At 38.7% G+C, this 18,892-nt stretch overlaps 1 protein-coding gene and 1 pseudogene across 1 annotated transcript in view; one reads left to right on the forward strand and one right to left on the reverse strand.

Annotated features, from left to right (window-relative positions):
• Nucleotides 1-18,892, reverse strand: part of FCHSD2 (FCH and double SH3 domains 2) — a 234,645-nt gene that overhangs the window by 39,966 nt on the left and 175,787 nt on the right. Inside the window, exon 10 of the mRNA XM_075546243.1 lies at nt 16,388-16,483. Coding sequence (XP_075402358.1) covers nt 16,388-16,483 — 96 coding nt within the window. The remainder of the gene's footprint in view (nt 1-16,387; nt 16,484-18,892) is intronic.
• LOC142447396 (U2 spliceosomal RNA) lies at nt 671-785 on the forward strand (annotated as a pseudogene).

Consider the following 18,892-nt stretch of genomic DNA (forward strand, 5'->3'; position numbering starts at 1 on the left):
TTTAATTTCATTGTAGGTCTATTGCCAACTTAGTAAATGTCCTCAAATTAGTAAAGGTGGGGCTTTGTTATCATTTTTGATGGGTTTGCTACTATTACTCAGATTGAAGTGCCCAATAAACAGGACAGATAACAACGTCACTCATTGGGAGATGTGCTTTTGGGACCCTTTGGACAGAACATGACAGATCTAAAATATGAATGAATGAATTTATCCATCCCATGATTTCTGAAATCAAGTCGTGGAAAGTCATGTGGAAGGTACCTGTAACACAGGCCTTGACAAATTAGAATTCCATATAGGTAAACTCAACTCAGGTTGTTAAGCAATACACAGAGGTTTTATTCTAATAACACCTCCACTCCAAAGATCAATATAAGTCAAGATCTAGCATCAATCATTAGTTTTTGAGGTTATGGTGTAGCACTGGCTGATTCTAAGAAAGGAAACTTATGTCTATCTTAGATTGTACATTGACTTAATCTTTTGTTCATTCTTTTATCATTTGCCTTTTCCTTTAAAAATATATTTCAAACATAGTAAAGAGTGACATACGTTATTAAGTCCAATAATTTAAAGATCATTGCTACTAGAATATTAAATATCATTGTAGCCTTGTTCTGAAAAAAAGTTCACAATTTAACTTGACCATTTTAAAAATGACATAAGCATCACTTCTCAGCCTTTTGGCTAAGATCAAGTGTAGTGTCTGTTCTTATCAGTTAAAAGTGACATATGCACTATGATTATTAGGTTTAAATGGCTAAAGTAAAAATACACCCCCCCAAAAAATCACCATGCCAACACCATCAATTAAAACATATTAATGACCTGAAGATGACTTTCCTGTCAACTTTCATGTATAGCAAGGACAGTTTTTCATTTGTTTATGTCAATTTGAATATACTACTACAAAGTAAGGAAACCAACCAAATGGGATGATAATTTTTGAAACATCAGGATTTTAGAAATCTGACATATTTTAATAGGTAATGTTCATAAGCAGACAGTTCTTTTCCTAGAAAGCAAATACTAATTAAAATAAAACCCTAGGGAAAGGCAGGGGAGGAACGAGGAGCGAACAAATGAGTACAAGAAAGAAGAAAATGCCGTAAAATGGACTGTGTTGAGCATTACACAACCCTTAATATGATTGAATTATAGGATGTGAACTCCCGTATACACTCGAGTATAAGCCAACCAAATTTCAGTCAAGGCACCTAATTTTACCACCAAAGCTGCATAAAAAATGTGCTGAACTCTACGATGCTCACCCTCCCGACACAACTGCTGAAGCCAAAGCGGGTGAACAAGTAAATGTGGTGAAGAAAGCTGATGGTGCCCAGCTATCAAAAGATATGGCATCTGGGGTCTTAAAGGCTTGAAGGTGAACAAGCGGCCATCTAGCTCAGAAGCAACAAAGCCCACATGGAAGAACACACCAGCCTGTGTGATCGAGTGGTCCCGAAGGGATCAGTTATCAGGCATCAAAGAACAAAAAATCATATCATTGGCTGCACACCTCCATGATACGATCACCGAAGACAAACGGGTGCATAAGCAAATGTGGTGAAGAAAGCTGATGGTGCCTGGCTATCAAAAGAGATAGTGTCTGGGGTCTTAAAGGCTTGAAGGTGAACAAGTGGCCATTTAACTCAGAAGCAATAAAACCCACATGGAAGAAGCACACCGGCCAGTGCGATCACGAGGTGCCAAAGGGACCAGGTATAAGGCATCATGTAAAAAATATATATATCATAGTGAATGAAGGGGGAAGTGCAGAGTGGAGACCCAAAGCCCATTTGTTGGCCACTGGAGATCCCCTCATAGAGGGGTTTAGGAGGGGAGATGAGTCAGTCAGGGTGCGATGTAGTACTGATGAAGAACACAGTTTTCCCCCAGATCCTGGATGCTTCCTCCCCCCAACTACCATGATCCTAATTCTACCTTGCAGGACTGGATAGGGCAGAGGTTGTACACTGGTACATATGGGAGCTGGAGGCACAGGGAATCCAGGGTGGATGATACCTTCAGGACCAGGGGTGTGAGGGACGATGCTGGGAGAGTGGAGGGTGAGTGGGTTGGAAAGGGGGAACTGATTACAAGGACCCACATGTGACCTCCTCCCTGGGAGATGGATGGCAGAGAAGGAGGGGAAGGGAGACTCCGGATAGGGCAAGATATGACAAAATAACAATCTATAAATTATCAAGGGCTCATGAGGGAGGGGGGGAGCGGGGAAGGAGGGGAGGAAAAAAAGAGGACCTGATGCAAAGGGTTTAAGTGGAGAGCAAATGCTTTTAAAATGATTAAGGCAAAGAATGTACAGATGTGCTTTATACACTGATGTATGTATATGTATGGATTATGATAAGAGTTGTATGAGCCCCTAATAAAATGTAAAAAAAATGTGCTAAAAAAACTTGGCTTATACACAAATATATAGTATATGTCAATAAAACTCTTTTAAAAAATCTATGCTTTTGAACCCTGCTAATTTTAGTTATAGTAACTTTCCTATATTTTGACCCTGGAAAAAAACTAGCCGTTATTCAAATTTCAGTTCAAATGATACTATTTCTGTGAAATCTTCCATGATGATTCCAGATAAATTAAGGTTTCCTACACTCTTTCTATTCTTATGTGTATTTTTGCTGTGCTACTATTGTTGAAAACATACATGGACGGCAATCTCTATTCTCTTACTGGATTCATTTATTAGCAGACATTTACTGAGTGGGTCACTGTACCAAGAAAATATATTATACTATGTATGTGTATTTCCCACTTTTCTCTAGGCAAAGAGAGCCTGAGTATTATATCTCAATCTTTGCATTCTTTGTTAAAATAATATAACTTAATCTTCTGGTCCTAAAATCCCAAAGCGATAGCCATGTCACTAAACTATTAGAATGATTCTTTCAGAGAGAAGAGAATAATTGCATAAGAATCAGTTTCCAATAAGGACGGACAGGATTTCTCTGTGTGTGTACGGGGTGGGGATGGTGAGATCAAGAACGAGGAACAGAGAAAAATAATTTATTAAGTGCTATGCATTTTAACACGGCTGATGTTAGGATTTCATTATCTAAAACCTAGTTTAACCACTTACACAATCCCCTTCATGTGTAAATACCCACTACAGAATCCATTCAAATGAATGTATTTTTTACACAAGGGGTATGCACCCCCCAAAAATGCTCGTTTTTTTGATGTGAGGGGGATAGTGCATTTGGAGTTCGTTCTACCAGGTCAGATTGTCAATTAAGCTTTCTATTGAGAGGTTCTGAAAAGATTGCATAGAAGTATGTGACAACAAAGGCCTGATTATGGCAGATGGGGGACTGGTTTTGCTACCACAATGCACCTGCCCAGGTAGCCATCTCAGTGCACCAGTTTTTGGCAAAACCAGCATGCCTCTCCTCCCCCACGCACATTGTTCACCCGATCTCCCTTCATGCAACTTATTTTTTGTTTTGGGGAATGAATATGGACATGAAAGGACGGCGATTTGACAACATAGAAGAAGTGAAGAAAAAAACAAGGGAGGTGCTGTCAGCCATCCACACAGATGAGTTTGAAAAATGTTTCCAAGAATGGAATCACAACAGGGATGGAGAAGGTTCATCCATGTTCCCAGATATATCACAGCTCTGTTTTTAATTGAAGGCAGCACAGTATCCAGTAATAAGAGTGTTAAATACGGTAAGATATTTACTTATTTTAAATTAGTGGACTTTTTTCCGTGACTCACAGCATGGTCATTTTTGATGACTTCTCAGTTGGCGCATCCAAGTGTCTTCATAAAAGTTCAGTTGGTATTCACTAATTTAGATCAACTCAGCGCTCAGTGTGCTCCCCTACTGCTGCGTTATAAACATAATGATGCTTTCAAGGCGATATCGTTTTTCAATTTTTCTGTTTTAAGCTTTATAGTGTATCAATTTCTCTTTGAATTTGTATCTAATTTGACATGTAAAGCCCTGATGGCTTAGTGCTTATGAGTTGGGCTGCTAAGCACAAGGTCAGCAATTTGAGAACACCAGCTTCGCCAAGGGAGAAAGACACGGCTGTCTACTCTCATCAAGAGTTACAGCTTTTTATGACATGTACACGAGACGGCATCTTGCCATCCTTGCCTCTAAGGAACATCTGGCTGTACTTCTTCCAAGACAGATCTGTGTGCTCTTTTGGAAGGCCATGGTACTTTCCACATTCTTTACCAGCACTATTATCATATCAAATTGTTTAGCGTAGGTCTGTGTTTTTCCTTTCTTGTACAATATAAATCCCACAGTAGCTCTCCTCCGGGATGTTTCCTTTTCTTCAAATGCTCTGCTCTGAATTAATGGTATTTTCAAAAAGTTGACCAAACATCCCTTTTCTTTGTGATTTCACTATGCTTTTGGTTCAGTAGTTTGTCCAGGGTGCTTTGATGTCTGTCCCTTTAAAATGATTCCAAAGGATTTATAAGGAAAAGGCAGTGATTTGTCTAAAATAAACATATTGCGGTAAAATGCATATTTTGTCATTTGTCATTTTTAATTACAATTAAGTGTATTAACACTTGTTTTGTAAATACCACCACTATCTAATTCAAGAACATTTTCATTCTAGTGCAGAAAAATAATTTGTGCCCTAGCAGTTGTTCCTGGTTCCTACTTCCCCTGAGTAATCGATAAACAGTGAAAACTCTGCTTTCTAAAAAAAAAAGAATGGAATCACAGATTTGACAAATGTATTAAGTGTAATAAAGAGTACGTTGAAGGTGATAAGGTTTTCTAAAAAATTTTTTTTAAACACATAGCTTTAGAGGGAGAAAATTCTGATTTTTTGGGGGTACCACCTCATCTATATAAAATACTTAATGAATTATGTTGGTTCCTTAAAAAGAAACAATTAAATCTGACATACTTTCATCTCCAAAGAGATTGAGCTCTAGCATCCTAGCTAACTCACCACTCTTTTCGGGGCTTCAGATTTCTCATTTGAAGTTTTATTGGACTTTACTGGGTTTTTGAGCTTATTAATGTATCTGCATGTCTATCTAGATAGGATAGGCGGGATAAATAATTTGGAGATGAGAACAATGGGACCAATGGTTCCAGGGGTATACGGGAGAAGGGAAGGTGGGAGAAAGGAAGGGGAGGGGCGGAACCAACCCAGGGATAAGGGAACAACAAGTGAACTAAAATCAATTGAGAGAAGGGCATAGGATGCCTAGTGGGGCTTGATCAAGGGTAATGTAGCAGTGAGGAATTACTAAACCTGAATGAAGGCTGAATATGATGGTAGGACAAGATGAAAGTAAAAGGAAACAGAGGAAAGAACCAGGAGGCAAAGGATATTTATAGAGGTCTACATAAAGGCATGTACATATGTATATATATTTATATATGATAAGGAAATAGATATATGTGCATATATTTATAGGTTTAGTATTAAGGTAGCAGAAGGACAATGGGCCTCCACTCAAGTACTCCCTCAATGCAAGAACACTTTGTTCTATTAAATTGGCATTCTATGATGCTCACCTTCCCGACATGATCGCTGAAGACAAATGGGTACATATGCAAACATGGTGAAGAAAATTGATGGTGACCGGCTATCAAAAGATATAGCATTTGGGGTCTTAAAGGCTTGAAGGTAAACAAGTGGCCATCTAGCTCAGAAGTAACAAAGCCTACATGGAAGAAGTACATCAGCGAGAGAAGCGCCAGCAGCATGAGCACTGTGTATTTGGTGTGCCCAGCGGTGCCTCCTCCCTGAGAATCCTAGAACGTCTTCAGCTCACAGCAAGGGCCAACCTGACTTAAGCTCTCCCGAGATGGCTAAGAAGCCATACTACAACCTGGAGAAAATTGAGAACAAAGCAGAACCCACCGTAGACATGCTTCCCAATTACCTGCAAGCTTTCAAGAAGGTCCTGGACCTGGTCATGCAGGTGGAAGGCAAACCAACAAAGAAACCAGAAGCAAGAAAAAGCCCCAGTGATGACTCTAATCAAATCTGAAAATAATGGAAGTTTCCTACAAACTCTTTGAAGCCCCTTGTATCTACCTCACAACTTTTGCCTGTTCAGCATTTACAGGTTTAAGCCTTATTAACAGCAATTAAATGAATCTGTTTGCAAGCTAACATTCCATGATCCATGTAGTTTTTCTATCACCCCTAACCTCCAACCTCCACTTTCTGTATACTGACCCTAGTAACCACTAATAATCTTTGATATATATATTAAAAAAAAAGTAGTACACCAGCCTGTGTGATCATGAGCTGTCAAAGGGATCAGGTATCAGGCATCAAAAAACAAAAAAATCATATAAATGTGAATGAGGGGGAGTGCAGATCGGGGATCTAAAGCCCATCTGTAGGCAATTGGACATCCCCTTACAGAAGGGTCTCGGTGAGGAGACAGCCAGTCAGCATACAGTGTAGCAACAATGAAACATACAACTTTCCTCTAGTTCTTTAATGCTTCCTCCCTGCCTCCTACTATCATGATCCCAATTCTACCTTACAAATCCAGCTAGACCAGAGGATGTACACTGGTACAGATAGGAACTGGAAACACAGGGAATCCAGGACAGATGATCCCTTCAAGACCAGTAGTGAGAGGGGTGATACTGGAAGGGTGGAGGTCAGGTAGGGTGGAAAGGGGGAATTGATTACAAGGATCTACATATAACCTCCTCCCTGGGGGACGGACAACAGAAAAGTATGTGAAGGGAGACGTCAGACAGTGTAAGATAGGATATGACAAAATAATAATAATTTCTAAATTACCAAGGGTTCATGAGGGAGGGGGGAGCAGGGAGGGAGGGGAAAAATGAGGAGCTAATACCAAGGGCAAAAATAAATGTTTTGAGAATGACGAGGGCAACAAATGTACAAATATGCTTGACACAATGGATATACACACACACATATACATATATATGTACAAGCCCCCAATAAAATGATTTTTAAAAATTAGATTAGACCAGAGCATGCACACTGCTACAGATAAGAGCCCTCAGGCCAACAATGAGCAGAGACACCAGGAGGAACAGGGGAGGGTGGGGGAGGAAGGGGAAATCGATCACAAGGATCAACCTAGAACCCCCTCTGAGGGGGATGAACGGAAAAGTGGGTGAGGGGCAATGGAGGACAATGTAAGATATGAAAATAATCTATAACTTATCAAGGGTTCGTGAGGGAGGGAGGGAGGGAAGGAAATGGAGGAATGGGAAAGAAATGGGAAGCTGATATCAGGCGGTCAAGTGGGAAGAGAATGCTTTGAAAATGATGATGGCAGCATATGTGCACATGTGCTTGACACATTGGATGAATGTATGGATTGTGATAACAGATGTAAGAGCCCCCAATAAAAGTATTGAAAAAAATTAATTCAAGACATCTGAAGATTAGATAAAATTCTCAGATTTAAACTAGTGCTATAATCGATTTTAAAAATGATAAACAAAAAAAAAAAAGGATAAACCTGACTTGAACGATTACAATCTTGTCATTTGATCACCCTCTGATACGCGTTGGGTCTTATCTGGTTTTAAACACTTTGTGTGTTTCACATTGGAGTTGATCTCTGATGTGTTTTTTCATTGTTGGTAGCCCACTTAAATTTTTAATATGTTTTTTGGTATACGAAACCCAGGACTGATGAACCTATGGAGACAACAGTTGTATGAGGGCTCCTGGAAATGGGGGGGGGGGGGCGGTAAAGTGGAGCTGATGTCAAGGAGGTTCGAGGAAGTGAATGTTTGGAAACTGATTGTGCTAGCAATTGTACAATACTGCTTGATGTGACTGAACTATGGAATGACATGACGTCTGGATTAGCTCCCAGGAAAACAACAGAGGCTCATACCTTATTTATAAGAAGATGGGGACGCTGAATATTTGCAAATATTGACGAATACTGACTAGCTCCAAACTTTCTTTTTACGTTATCTGAGAGCCTAGCATAACCCAAGAGCAGAAAAATCTCTGAAAAAACTTTGAAATGCTAAATTTCTGATGGTTTAAAACTAAAGGTATTACTAACATTAGATATCACCAAAACAATGCAAAGTGAGAAAAAAGTTTAAGTTCCAATCTGTGTAATATAAATTTATGCAAATATATATACATGTAGACACATATTTATATAGGAAATAAGTAAAAAAGGATTGCTCTATAGTCACAGAAAGTTGTATGAAACAAAAATACTACGCTGGGTAGCTATTTTCTTGACATATCTAGGTCCATATACTTCTGAGGGCAATGCTTTCATACCCCTTCCCCAAAGAACTCTGCACTGTTCGATTCACACCAACCTGTATTCCTTTTCCATGGTCTTTGAAGTATGAAGCAAAATGAAGTCTGAAGGGGCAAGATCAGGCTGTAGGGTGGATGGCGTAAGGCTTCGCAGCAAAATTCGTAAAGGACAGTCCTTGTTACTCTTAAATTAGCCAGTACATTGTTCTGATGAGGGGGAAACATCCTCTGAGTAACTCTGCCTGGCCCTTTTCTTATTAAGACTAAGACAAGTGGATTCCTGGCAGAATTTATTTGCAGTTGCATGTCCACTTAACACAGACACATATTTAAACATGTTTTATTTGCAATAAACCCCTGTATGTATGAACTGGACACCCGGTAGCAATACTTTTTGAGTTACCTTTGTATGTATCTATATTTAGAAGAATATGGTACACAATGTTATCAGTTGTTACCTTTGATTCCTGAGAATTCAGGGGAAGGTTGCCTTTTAATGTTTTGTAAATAGAAAAACTATAGTTATATTCATTTTTAATAAAAAGGTAGCTATGCTATACTGATTATTTAAACTACCTCTATACTTGAGTATCAGCCGACCTGAATAACAGCCAAGGCACTGCAAAAACTGCATTAAAAAATGTGCTGAAAAACTCGGCTTATACATGAGTATATATATATATATGGCATGTGATAATTCACACACACACACACACACACACACACACACACACACACACACACAGTTTCATTTCATTCTCAAAACAGCCCTTCTAGACAGGGACTATCACTTGCAGTGTGCACCCGTAGAAATCTAAGTTCAGGGAGTGTGTTTCTTTCTGAAAGCCAAGGAGCTCGTGAGAAATGGATCGGGGACTTGTATCATCTCTTTGACTTTAGATTTCAAGCTGTCCTTTTATAAGACTGCACTGCCTCACTACTTGTTCTACTTTGCTAAATGCTAATTTTGTTTACAGGAAACTGGAATCTAAAAATGTTTAATGGATTTAAGAGTTTCCAGCATTTGTTGTTGTTGGCTGCCAGTGAAGGACTCCATCGCGCACACAGGGAGCGCGTGTGTATTGCAGGTCAGGCTGACTTCAGAGAGGGTTTGAACTGTCAACAATTCAGTTAGTAGTCTAGTGTTCAACCATGTGTGCCAACCAGGACTCCATTTTCAGAGCTATCAATTTTAATTAAACACAATCAAACCATTGAAAAACATCTCTTTCAAAGTTTATAGTAACTAAGTAACAAAGAAAATGAATATTCCACATTCCTGGCAAATTAGTCTTCAATTCATTTTAAGCACTTTATCTCTGTCAAGATAAGATTTTAGTTTATTTTAAGGTTGATATAATAGCATAAAAGAATCCGAAAGAGCCAATCATGTGTGTGAGGGAAAAGAAAATCTGATTCTTACGTTATTTTTCAAATCTGTAACCAAAGAACAGCATTTGGAAGAGAGAAAAAGATAGTGATTAGATGAATGAAAACCACTAGCACAGTAAGATACTAATTCCAACTAAAAAGAATTATAATGTTAGACTTATGTCAATCTTATGTTAGGAACAATCAATATTAATCTTCAGTCAAGGAATTTGTACTACTTATATTTTTCAATTAGTATATAAGACAGGTGTCAAATATTGGACCCATCTTATTCCTTAAGAAGTTATTGAATATGCATGAATAATTTATTGTTTTTAATTATTTTTCTTGGTATAAATATTTCATATATTTCACTGTAAAGGTATTATTTTATCATCGGGTGCATCCTCTATCCTGCTTGGGGAATTACACAATATTTAGTGTATGGATCATTGTTCTAAAATCTGGAAACTTCTGAATTTTGAAACACAGCTGGCCCCAAGGGGTTCTGATAATAGACTGGACTGCTATATCAAATTCAAGTACTTTAAAGATATACATCTTGGATTGGAGTGGAACTAAGCAGAGTCCCTTATAATGCACCTTTTAACTTACGCCAACCATCTTTGGCTAGCAATCCTTTCCCTTAGAAGAAGAGTGGGAACACATCCCATAATGCTAATTCTGGAGCATGGACTCCTATGTCCATGCTCCCTATCTTTCACTGTGGCCAGCATATATGTAAAAGAATGGTACCCATTTACTGAGTAGGAAGGCTTCTACAAAGGTTCCCTTTCACGTTTGTGAACCCCTTGCTTTATGCAATACAAAATTTCTATCAGGGGGAAGCACCATTTATAACAATGAAAATTCTGAGGTTAATTCCCTGTATAGCATTATAGTAACCCCAAAGGCCTCCAGAGATAAGGACAATCTCGGCCAAATATTTATTTTTAATTCTTAATAGATGAATGAAATTGTTCTATTTTAACAAGATTTTAATGCGTAAAAGTTCTAAATTTAAGCGAGTGGACATTAATACAGTTGTTAATTTATACAAGGCAGAATTAGATATTAGAAAATTAAAATAACAGGAGAGATTATTTGCCAGTAGTTTGCTAGCACTTTCTGTGAAGAATGGTTACTTGCAGTTCGAGGAAAGTAAGGAGAAAAGGGTTTCCCTTGCCCATCAGGAATCTTGGGGAAAAGACTTCCTTGTTCGTCCTGGCTGTGCAGTTCACACTCATCTCAGTTTGTGGATGAGCACACCTTCCATGTATGTACTTCCCATCCAGGTTGACCGTGCTCTCTATTACATGAGGAGATACCCTATAGGGCACCAATTACTAGTCTCTGGAAGGAAAGGGAGTGCCACTCCCATACACGTAGGGCAGTTTGGTTGTATAAGCTGTCTGCTTCAGAAGGGTAAGGATGAAACTGTTAGCTATTAGCTTTTGTTTATTTCACATAGGCTACATTTAAGGCTTATTCATTCATTGCTAAGAAATGAGGCTGAAGAGCTAAATATTTTAGAACAAAGCAAGAGAATAAATCCTAAGAGACTTTCAGTGATAAATCCACTGCGCGAGCAGAGAGCTAAAAGCTATGACTGAGATAATATTGGAAGATTTCAAAATCTCAGTGATCTCTGCTGTATTTGATATTTTGGCATCTTTCTGCAGCAACTGGAAGAAACAGCTAAATAAAATATGTGTATGTTCTTGTCTTGTGGAAAAATACAAAAAGGAGGGAGACAGTCAACATCTATTCTGTACCTACTATGTGCCAGGAATTAAATCAAACACTGAAATGTCTTATAATTTTCCAACCTAATAAGGCAGTCATTTTGCATGAGGAAGTTGAATCATTGAGGTTAAATATGAATATGGACACACAGCTAGTACATGGCACAGCAATGACTCAACTCCAAAGACTTCCATGACTCCCCACTACACAAAACCCGTAGAACTTCTAATCCAGCACACCCAGGTGATACTTGTATAGCTTTCTAATACTGATCACTGAATTGAAGTGCTTGTCAGTTCTCCCTCACAGAATAGCTTTATTTTGGGGGTGGCAATTCTACGGTATGTTCCATACTCTTTTCAGAATAATCATCAAAGGTCTCCAGTTTAGCAAGGAAATGTGTACTTTACTCTTTCTAGAAGAGTACTTTTACTTTCTGGTTTCATCTGATGAATGGTATATGAGTATAAAGAAAGGTCACATACGAAATGAATGATTCTCTATAAAAATATGAAGGGGTTTAAAAAATCATGAAAAATATTGAATTAAAAGACAAATGGAATTGTTAACTATTTGGATTTGCTTTGTATAGCCAAAAAAATCTACCTTCAGCTTAACCACATGACCCAGCTACTGAGTTAGACAAGGTTTTCTACTCCTGTAAATAGTCTCAGAACCTCACAAGGGCAGTTCTACTGTCTTACAGTGTCATCATGAATTGGCATGGACTCGACACTAGTGAGGTGGTTGCCAGAAGAATTAACAAAACCTGCCTTGGAGGAAGTACACCAGAATATTCCTTACAAGTGAAGATGACTAGACTTCATTTTATGTACTTTGGTGGCCTTGAAAAAGGACACCATCTCTAGTAAAGAAGACCCTCAATGAGATGGGCTAGCACAGTGGCTTGAGCAATATAGGCTCACACGTAACAATTGTGAAGGTGGTGCAAGGCCAGGTATGCAGTGTTTCATTCTGGACAAAGGGTCACTGTATGCCAGAGCTGACTCAATGCCCCCCACCAACAACACATCAACATAAAATATGTATTGAATCATCTTCTTAGCAAGGTAATGAAATATGCAGATATATATTTAGTGTTATGTTGAGTAAATGTGTGGAATCCATTAACAATTCAATATTCCTAATTCCAATTATGAAACTGAAACTAAGGAACACTGTTCTCTAAGGGGAATGCATTTGTCATGAACCCAACCGTATTACTGTTTTCCTTGAATCCTATTTACTAAACTACAACTCACACACACAGTCTCGATGTAACTTACATGTATGGAGTTATTCAACTTCTCCTTTACCATCTCAAGATCTAGCTATCACAAGACTATTTGCCATTTTAGGTAAGGGTCATGCACTTTTAAACTTTTCTGGCTTATCATGGAAGTGATGTGGAACACATTTCTTAGTTGCCTCCTCTGTAACATGAGGGTAAAATAGGACCTACATCATAGTGGTTGCTGTAAGAATTAAATGTACTAACATATAACACAGGTAATGCAATTTAAAAATGCTTTGCATAGAATAATTGTTCAATAAATTTTTAAGTTCTTTTTACTATGTGGCATATTGTTTCTCAATCTCTACAGAATAAACTTCAATTCACTTTCACTAACTAATCCACAACAGACAATCAACCAATAAAAAATAATGGCACAGATTTGAAAAGAAATTTCAGCAAAGATATAGGAACAGCTAAGAGGCTCACAAAAAGAAGCTCAACATCATTTGACCTTAGAGAAAGAAAAATCAAAGCACAGTGAGACACATCAGGATGACAATAAGCTAAGGCAATAATTAATATTAATGAGGATGTGGATATATGAGAACCTTCAGATATTACTAGCAAGTATATAAAATGATACAGCTATACTAGAAATAGTTTAATGGTTTCTTTAAAAGTTAAAATACCATAACTTTATCCTATGACCCAACAATTCCATCTTCGGGTATGTACCTAAAAGTATTTTTTTTCAAATGTTTATAATATTTATACAAAGACTTGCATACAAATGTTTATAGCATTATTCATAGCCCAAAGTAGAAGCAATCTAAATATATTTCAAATGGTAAATGGATTAAATAATGCTTTAATCAAAAACAATGGGATACTCCTGACCGAAAAAAAAAAATACCACCTACTAATACACATTAGGGACAAATCTCAAAAATATCATGCCAAATGAAAGATGTGAAACACAAGAAATCACACACTGCATGATTCAATTTATGTGAAGTATCTAGAAGGAACAAATTTATAGCTACCTTCTCTGTACTACAGTATAAAGAGAGACTATAGGACAAAGATGTGGCACTCTGCTACCAGACAGATTTATAGGTTTGGAAACCCTGTGGGGGCAGTTTACTGTCCCCAAAGGCCACTATGATTCTGAAGTAGCACAATGGCATCGGGTGTTTGGTTTTAGGGGCACAGAGGGCTGAGTGAGTAGATCAGTGGTTGTCAGGGGTAGACGTGGGAATGGAATAGTAATTGAACTTGAGGGACGCTACTGTAATTATGAAACTAGTATAAAATTTAACTGTGATGATGGTTGCACAACAAGGCAAACTTACTAAAGGTCACTGTACAGCTGAAGTGGGAAAATATGCCCCATAAGGTTGTGGGGCCCTGACACCATTCAACGTTTACTGTGCTGTTTACTGAGTATGTGCCAGCGATGTCATATAAGCCAGGGCCTGTAGCTGAGCACATAGCAGCAATCCTCACCTGCTTTACAGAACAGGATGTGAGCACGGGCAACGTGAGGGACACAACTGAAGATAGTGGTGCTCACTCTTCCCATAGGTCCTTCACACACCTGCTCGGCAGCGCGGTGAATGGGAGGGCTGACTGGTACACCCAGTCTCATGACGCGTCACTGCAGTGCTACCAGCCCCGGACACCAGGGCCCCGTTCTCACAGGAAAATAATACTCTGCTGCACTGAGCAAATACCATCTGAAGTCTATCTTATCATTTAAAACTCTCCAAAATGATGAAAGATGCATTCAGTAGCTAAACATTGAGTAAGATTTTTATAAAACTGGATATTTATGCTGTTGTATCCTCAAAAATAAACGGCAGGACATTTCTTCTCCGAAGAAAGTAACACAAAGGGAATAACACTGACACTGCAACACACGCACTAATGTGTCCTTAATTCACTGAATGACTCTGGACAGTCCCTTTCCTTTCCAGGCTCCAGTTTCCCTTTTGAAAAAGTAAGATCAGCAAGATTAGCTCTTCGGTTCATTCAGCACTGCTGTTAAATAAAAATAAGATGCTTCAGAGATGATGAGAAGCAAACCGAGCAGCTCAATCTTTCCCAAATAAACAGTAGAGAAAATTGCTCATTTTAACACTGGAAAGTGGGAAGCCACAACTTATGCACTTAGGGGCCCCTTGTGTGTATACATGACTTCCAACTCCACACCAGGCTCCACCCACCATTAACATGCAAACCCACACAGGCCATTCCTCCCACCCTTAGCCCAAACCCCATAGACCTCAGCTACGATCGTTCTCAGCACTGACAGGGGAGAGTTCAACATCTGCCAGTTGGGCGGCGGTTAAACTCTGCCCAGTCAGGATTGCACAAGGATAGAAAACAGCACAGAGCTAGACTTTTAAGAAAAACAGGGACACAATAGCTTAGCACCGTGTCTAGAAAGAAAGAAGAGTTTTAGAGCTGCTATCTGGCACAGTGGTTTAAGCACTGGACTGCCAACTACAGGGCTCAAACCCATCAGCTACTTCAAGGGAGAAAGACGAGGCTGTCAGCTCCAGTCAAAATTTAGTCTGGGACTCCAAGGGAGCAGGTCTAACTCTGTCCCACAAGGACACAATCAGATTGGAATCAACTCTGTAGCAGTGGGCCTTTTGGTGTTTCTATTTGGGCTTTGGAAAATGAGATGGGAGTCACTGTTAGTTTGATTTTTCTGAGGAAAATGGGCAAAGACAAGTGATTTCAAATAAGTCAGTTTTATGTCATTTGACACAAAACATTGTGTCCTGCACATTCTGGTGTCATACTAGTCCAGGCTTCCAAGAAGTCCAAGTAGCTGACAGTACTCCTGAGTCACGAAAGCTAAAGTTGACTGATCAGGAGTCAGAATCTGGAGTTCCTATATTCTTTATGTAATGTAGTCACTATATAGTAATGGTTACATAAGAAAAGCAATGTAGAGAATTACAATGTCAGGAATGTCGTGAGGGTGGCTCTAACAAAGAAATTTCTATTAAACTGAAACTATTATGAACTCCCCTGGTTTTGATTCTAAGTTTACCAGAAGGCTTTCTAAATATAACTTGACTTCTCTTGGCTTGTCCTTAGCAAGAGTGTGCTAGTTGTGCCAACATGTGCTTTCTCATCTGTAGATGTTAAATTTCTCTTTCAGGAGGCTGTTGAATTAGTATTTAAAAACATTCTAATAAAGGAAAACACTTTCTGAATGCAAGGAGAAAATGTTATGACTATATTAAAAATCATAACTATATTGTCTTTATAAAAATAATAAATTTGAGGTTTGTTAGTACTTTATGTTAGTATATTCTAAGATACCTGAAAGAACTTATAAAAGGTCCATAATTTTTACTAAAGCCAACCAAAATATTTACATGTATATATTTATTACTATGTTTATGAATTCCATTCTAGTGAAAGTTTAACCATGGGTAAGCAACATGTGAAAACTTTGATATAAGATACACTTTAAAATTTTTAAACATGAGTATTTTTTCTTCTTCCCTTAGTTTTCATGCTGTTATGATTTATAATGTAACATCATTTTGTAGAAAATTGTGAGCACAGAGATACTGGATATGCTAGTTATTATAGTTTAGAAAGAAGAAATATTAGCTTCTCTTAATCCTCACAAATTTGTCCTAAGATAAAGGAGACACATTGAGTTTTCTCTATCTTCTTAATTCATAATTAACAATCCTTGGAGCACAAACACTTTTGAACAGCAAATAAAATGCATATCTTGAATTTCCTTACAGTATCACTGTCACAAGGCTGGAACTGGAAAGGCTGGGGTTTGTGAAATACAGCATTCTCTTGTAAAAACAGCTGAAGATTATAGTCTCGTATCACCTAAAGAGAGAAGAAAAATTTTTTAAGCCTTTAGTAAGTTTTTAAAATGTTCAGTAATTACTGATGTTATTAAGCTTTGGAAATGTTCAATAACAATTTCTTCATATCAACTAAAAAAAGATAAAGGTAGTAGCTATATGAACTCAACATTCTTTTTTCAATATTTTATTGCGCTTTATGTGAAAATTTACATAGCAAATTGTTTCCCATTTAACAATGCAAATTGTTTTGTGAAGTTTAAGTTTTATTCTGCTTTTTCTTATACAAATGAAAAGCATCCAACACAATGTAGTTAAAAAACAAAAACCGCCTGGTAATATTATACATTTAGATAACAGTTGCTATTCTGTGTGTCTTATTTGCTCAAGAATTGAAATGTGTTAAAAGTAGCTTAGAAATTAGCTCAACCTCTGGGTCTAGATAATACATGGCATTTTAGAATAGCAAGAATAAAACTAACACATGAAAAGTTCCTCTTTTTCATAGAAGCACGTGGCTAAGAAAGCACATTGGTCTTTCAGGTCTCTTCCAGTTCTAAAGTCTGTAAGGAGTCCTAGAGCAAGGTGCTCAGATGCTCATGGAAAGGCTGCTAGAGCAAACCCCACCCACCAGCTCTACAAGATTCCTCCCAGAAAGGCTACTGGCAGGGAGACTAGTATACACAGGACAAAGTGGGAAGAGTGTGGTTACATTGTGGCTCTTTGCCATCAATGTCACAAAACAAAATGTGTGTGAACTGTTCAATGGAAAACCAATTTGCTTTGTAAACTTTCGGTCAAATCATACACACATAGGACCAGAGCTAAGAACACTATATAGGGCAGTTCTACTCTGTCATTTGGGTTGCCATGAGTTGGAAGTGATTTTATGGCCCATAACAACAGTTGCAAAGTCTATTTTATAGAGACTGTCATCCACTGGGAAATTGTTAAATATTCCCATTCCGAGCACAAAATAGTATTTCTATACTATTTCTGGACACCTTTTCTAGGAGGTTACATTCTTTCTTTTGTGATTATTTATTGTAAGCTGGGGGTTGGTGGTTCGGAACCCTGGTGGTATAGTGGTTATGTGTTGGGTTGCTAACCAAAGGGTCAGCAGTTCAAAACCAACAGCAGCTCCCCGGGAGAAAGATTAGGCTTTCTACTCCTGTAAAGAGTAACAAAACCTCAGAACCCCCCAGGTGAAGTTCCACCCTGTCCTACAGGGTCACTATGAGTTGGAATGGACTCCATTTCAGAAGGAGTTTGAGGCTTTTTTGGCTTTGAGGTGGGGGTTTTACATTTCACACCAGCACCTCTGCATTTCATAGTTCAAGCCACCCACTCACCCCACTCCCACCCTCCCCATCCCATTATTGTTCTCCCTCTTCTGGACCTCCACCCTTCCTTGTACCCCAATGAACACGTGTAGCACTCGAGTCTGCTGCTTTATCTTCCTTCCGCTGCCTCCCCCACCTGATCTAGGACATTACAATTTAATTACCATCTTAAGTATATCAAGATGATAGACCAGAAAGAAATTTATATAGAAGGAAAACTGAGTCACAGGAAGCTGTGAAACGACAGAAAGAGCCATCTGAAAAGGTTTCTCTCCTGTCTGTGTCCTCCTTGGTGTAACTCTTACCATGGCTATGCACTGGACTTACGACTCACTCAGGAAATACAGAATGGAGCAGAAATCAAGCGATATTGGTTTGTGTGGAAACGCAGTTCTCGTCGTATACACTGGTTATTTTTTCTTAGCAGCATGTTATTGCTCATCAACACTTCTGCCAGAGGATGGAGAAAGAAAGGAAAACGTTCCAAGCAGCTCTGTAGCTGTGCCTTGCAGTCCTGAAGGAAAGGTTGATGGAGGAAGCAGAGGAAAGCCATGGTGCATTTACTTGCCAGCAGAGCTCCAGTTCCTGGAGGCCTTCCCTCTACATTCATCTTTTACTCATCAAGCTCACCACGCCCACTGTTCAGTGTGGGCAGGAGGGATATAAACATGAACAAAGTGGGATAACAAGGCCAGAATAACATCTGTCAAGTAACTTATAAACTAGAAGCTGAGGAAACCAAACAGGCTACACAATTCAAACAATCAGTTTAGGAAGCATGGCGAGAGTCCTAGGAAGACATAAAAAAAATGGGTGAGATTTCATCTAGACTGAAGGCTAGGATGGGTGAGAAGTGGTTGGGAGAATTTAAGCAGGGAACGCTGGGTGGAGAATACCTCTCAAAGAAAAAGATCCCGGCTTCGAGGTAGAATAGTTGAGAAAGCTCTCGACACTATTTGAGCGCCTCATCAATCACCTTGTAGCAAAGACTGTGACTCTTTACGAGAATAGAAAGCTTTATTTTTCCCTCAGAGAGGCGGGTGGTTTTGAACTGCTGACCTTGCAGATTGCAGCCCAGAGTGTAACCA

This window comes from Tenrec ecaudatus, chromosome 4, assembly GCF_050624435.1.
Source record: "Tenrec ecaudatus isolate mTenEca1 chromosome 4, mTenEca1.hap1, whole genome shotgun sequence".
NCBI classification, from domain to species: domain Eukaryota; kingdom Metazoa; phylum Chordata; class Mammalia; order Afrosoricida; family Tenrecidae; genus Tenrec; species Tenrec ecaudatus.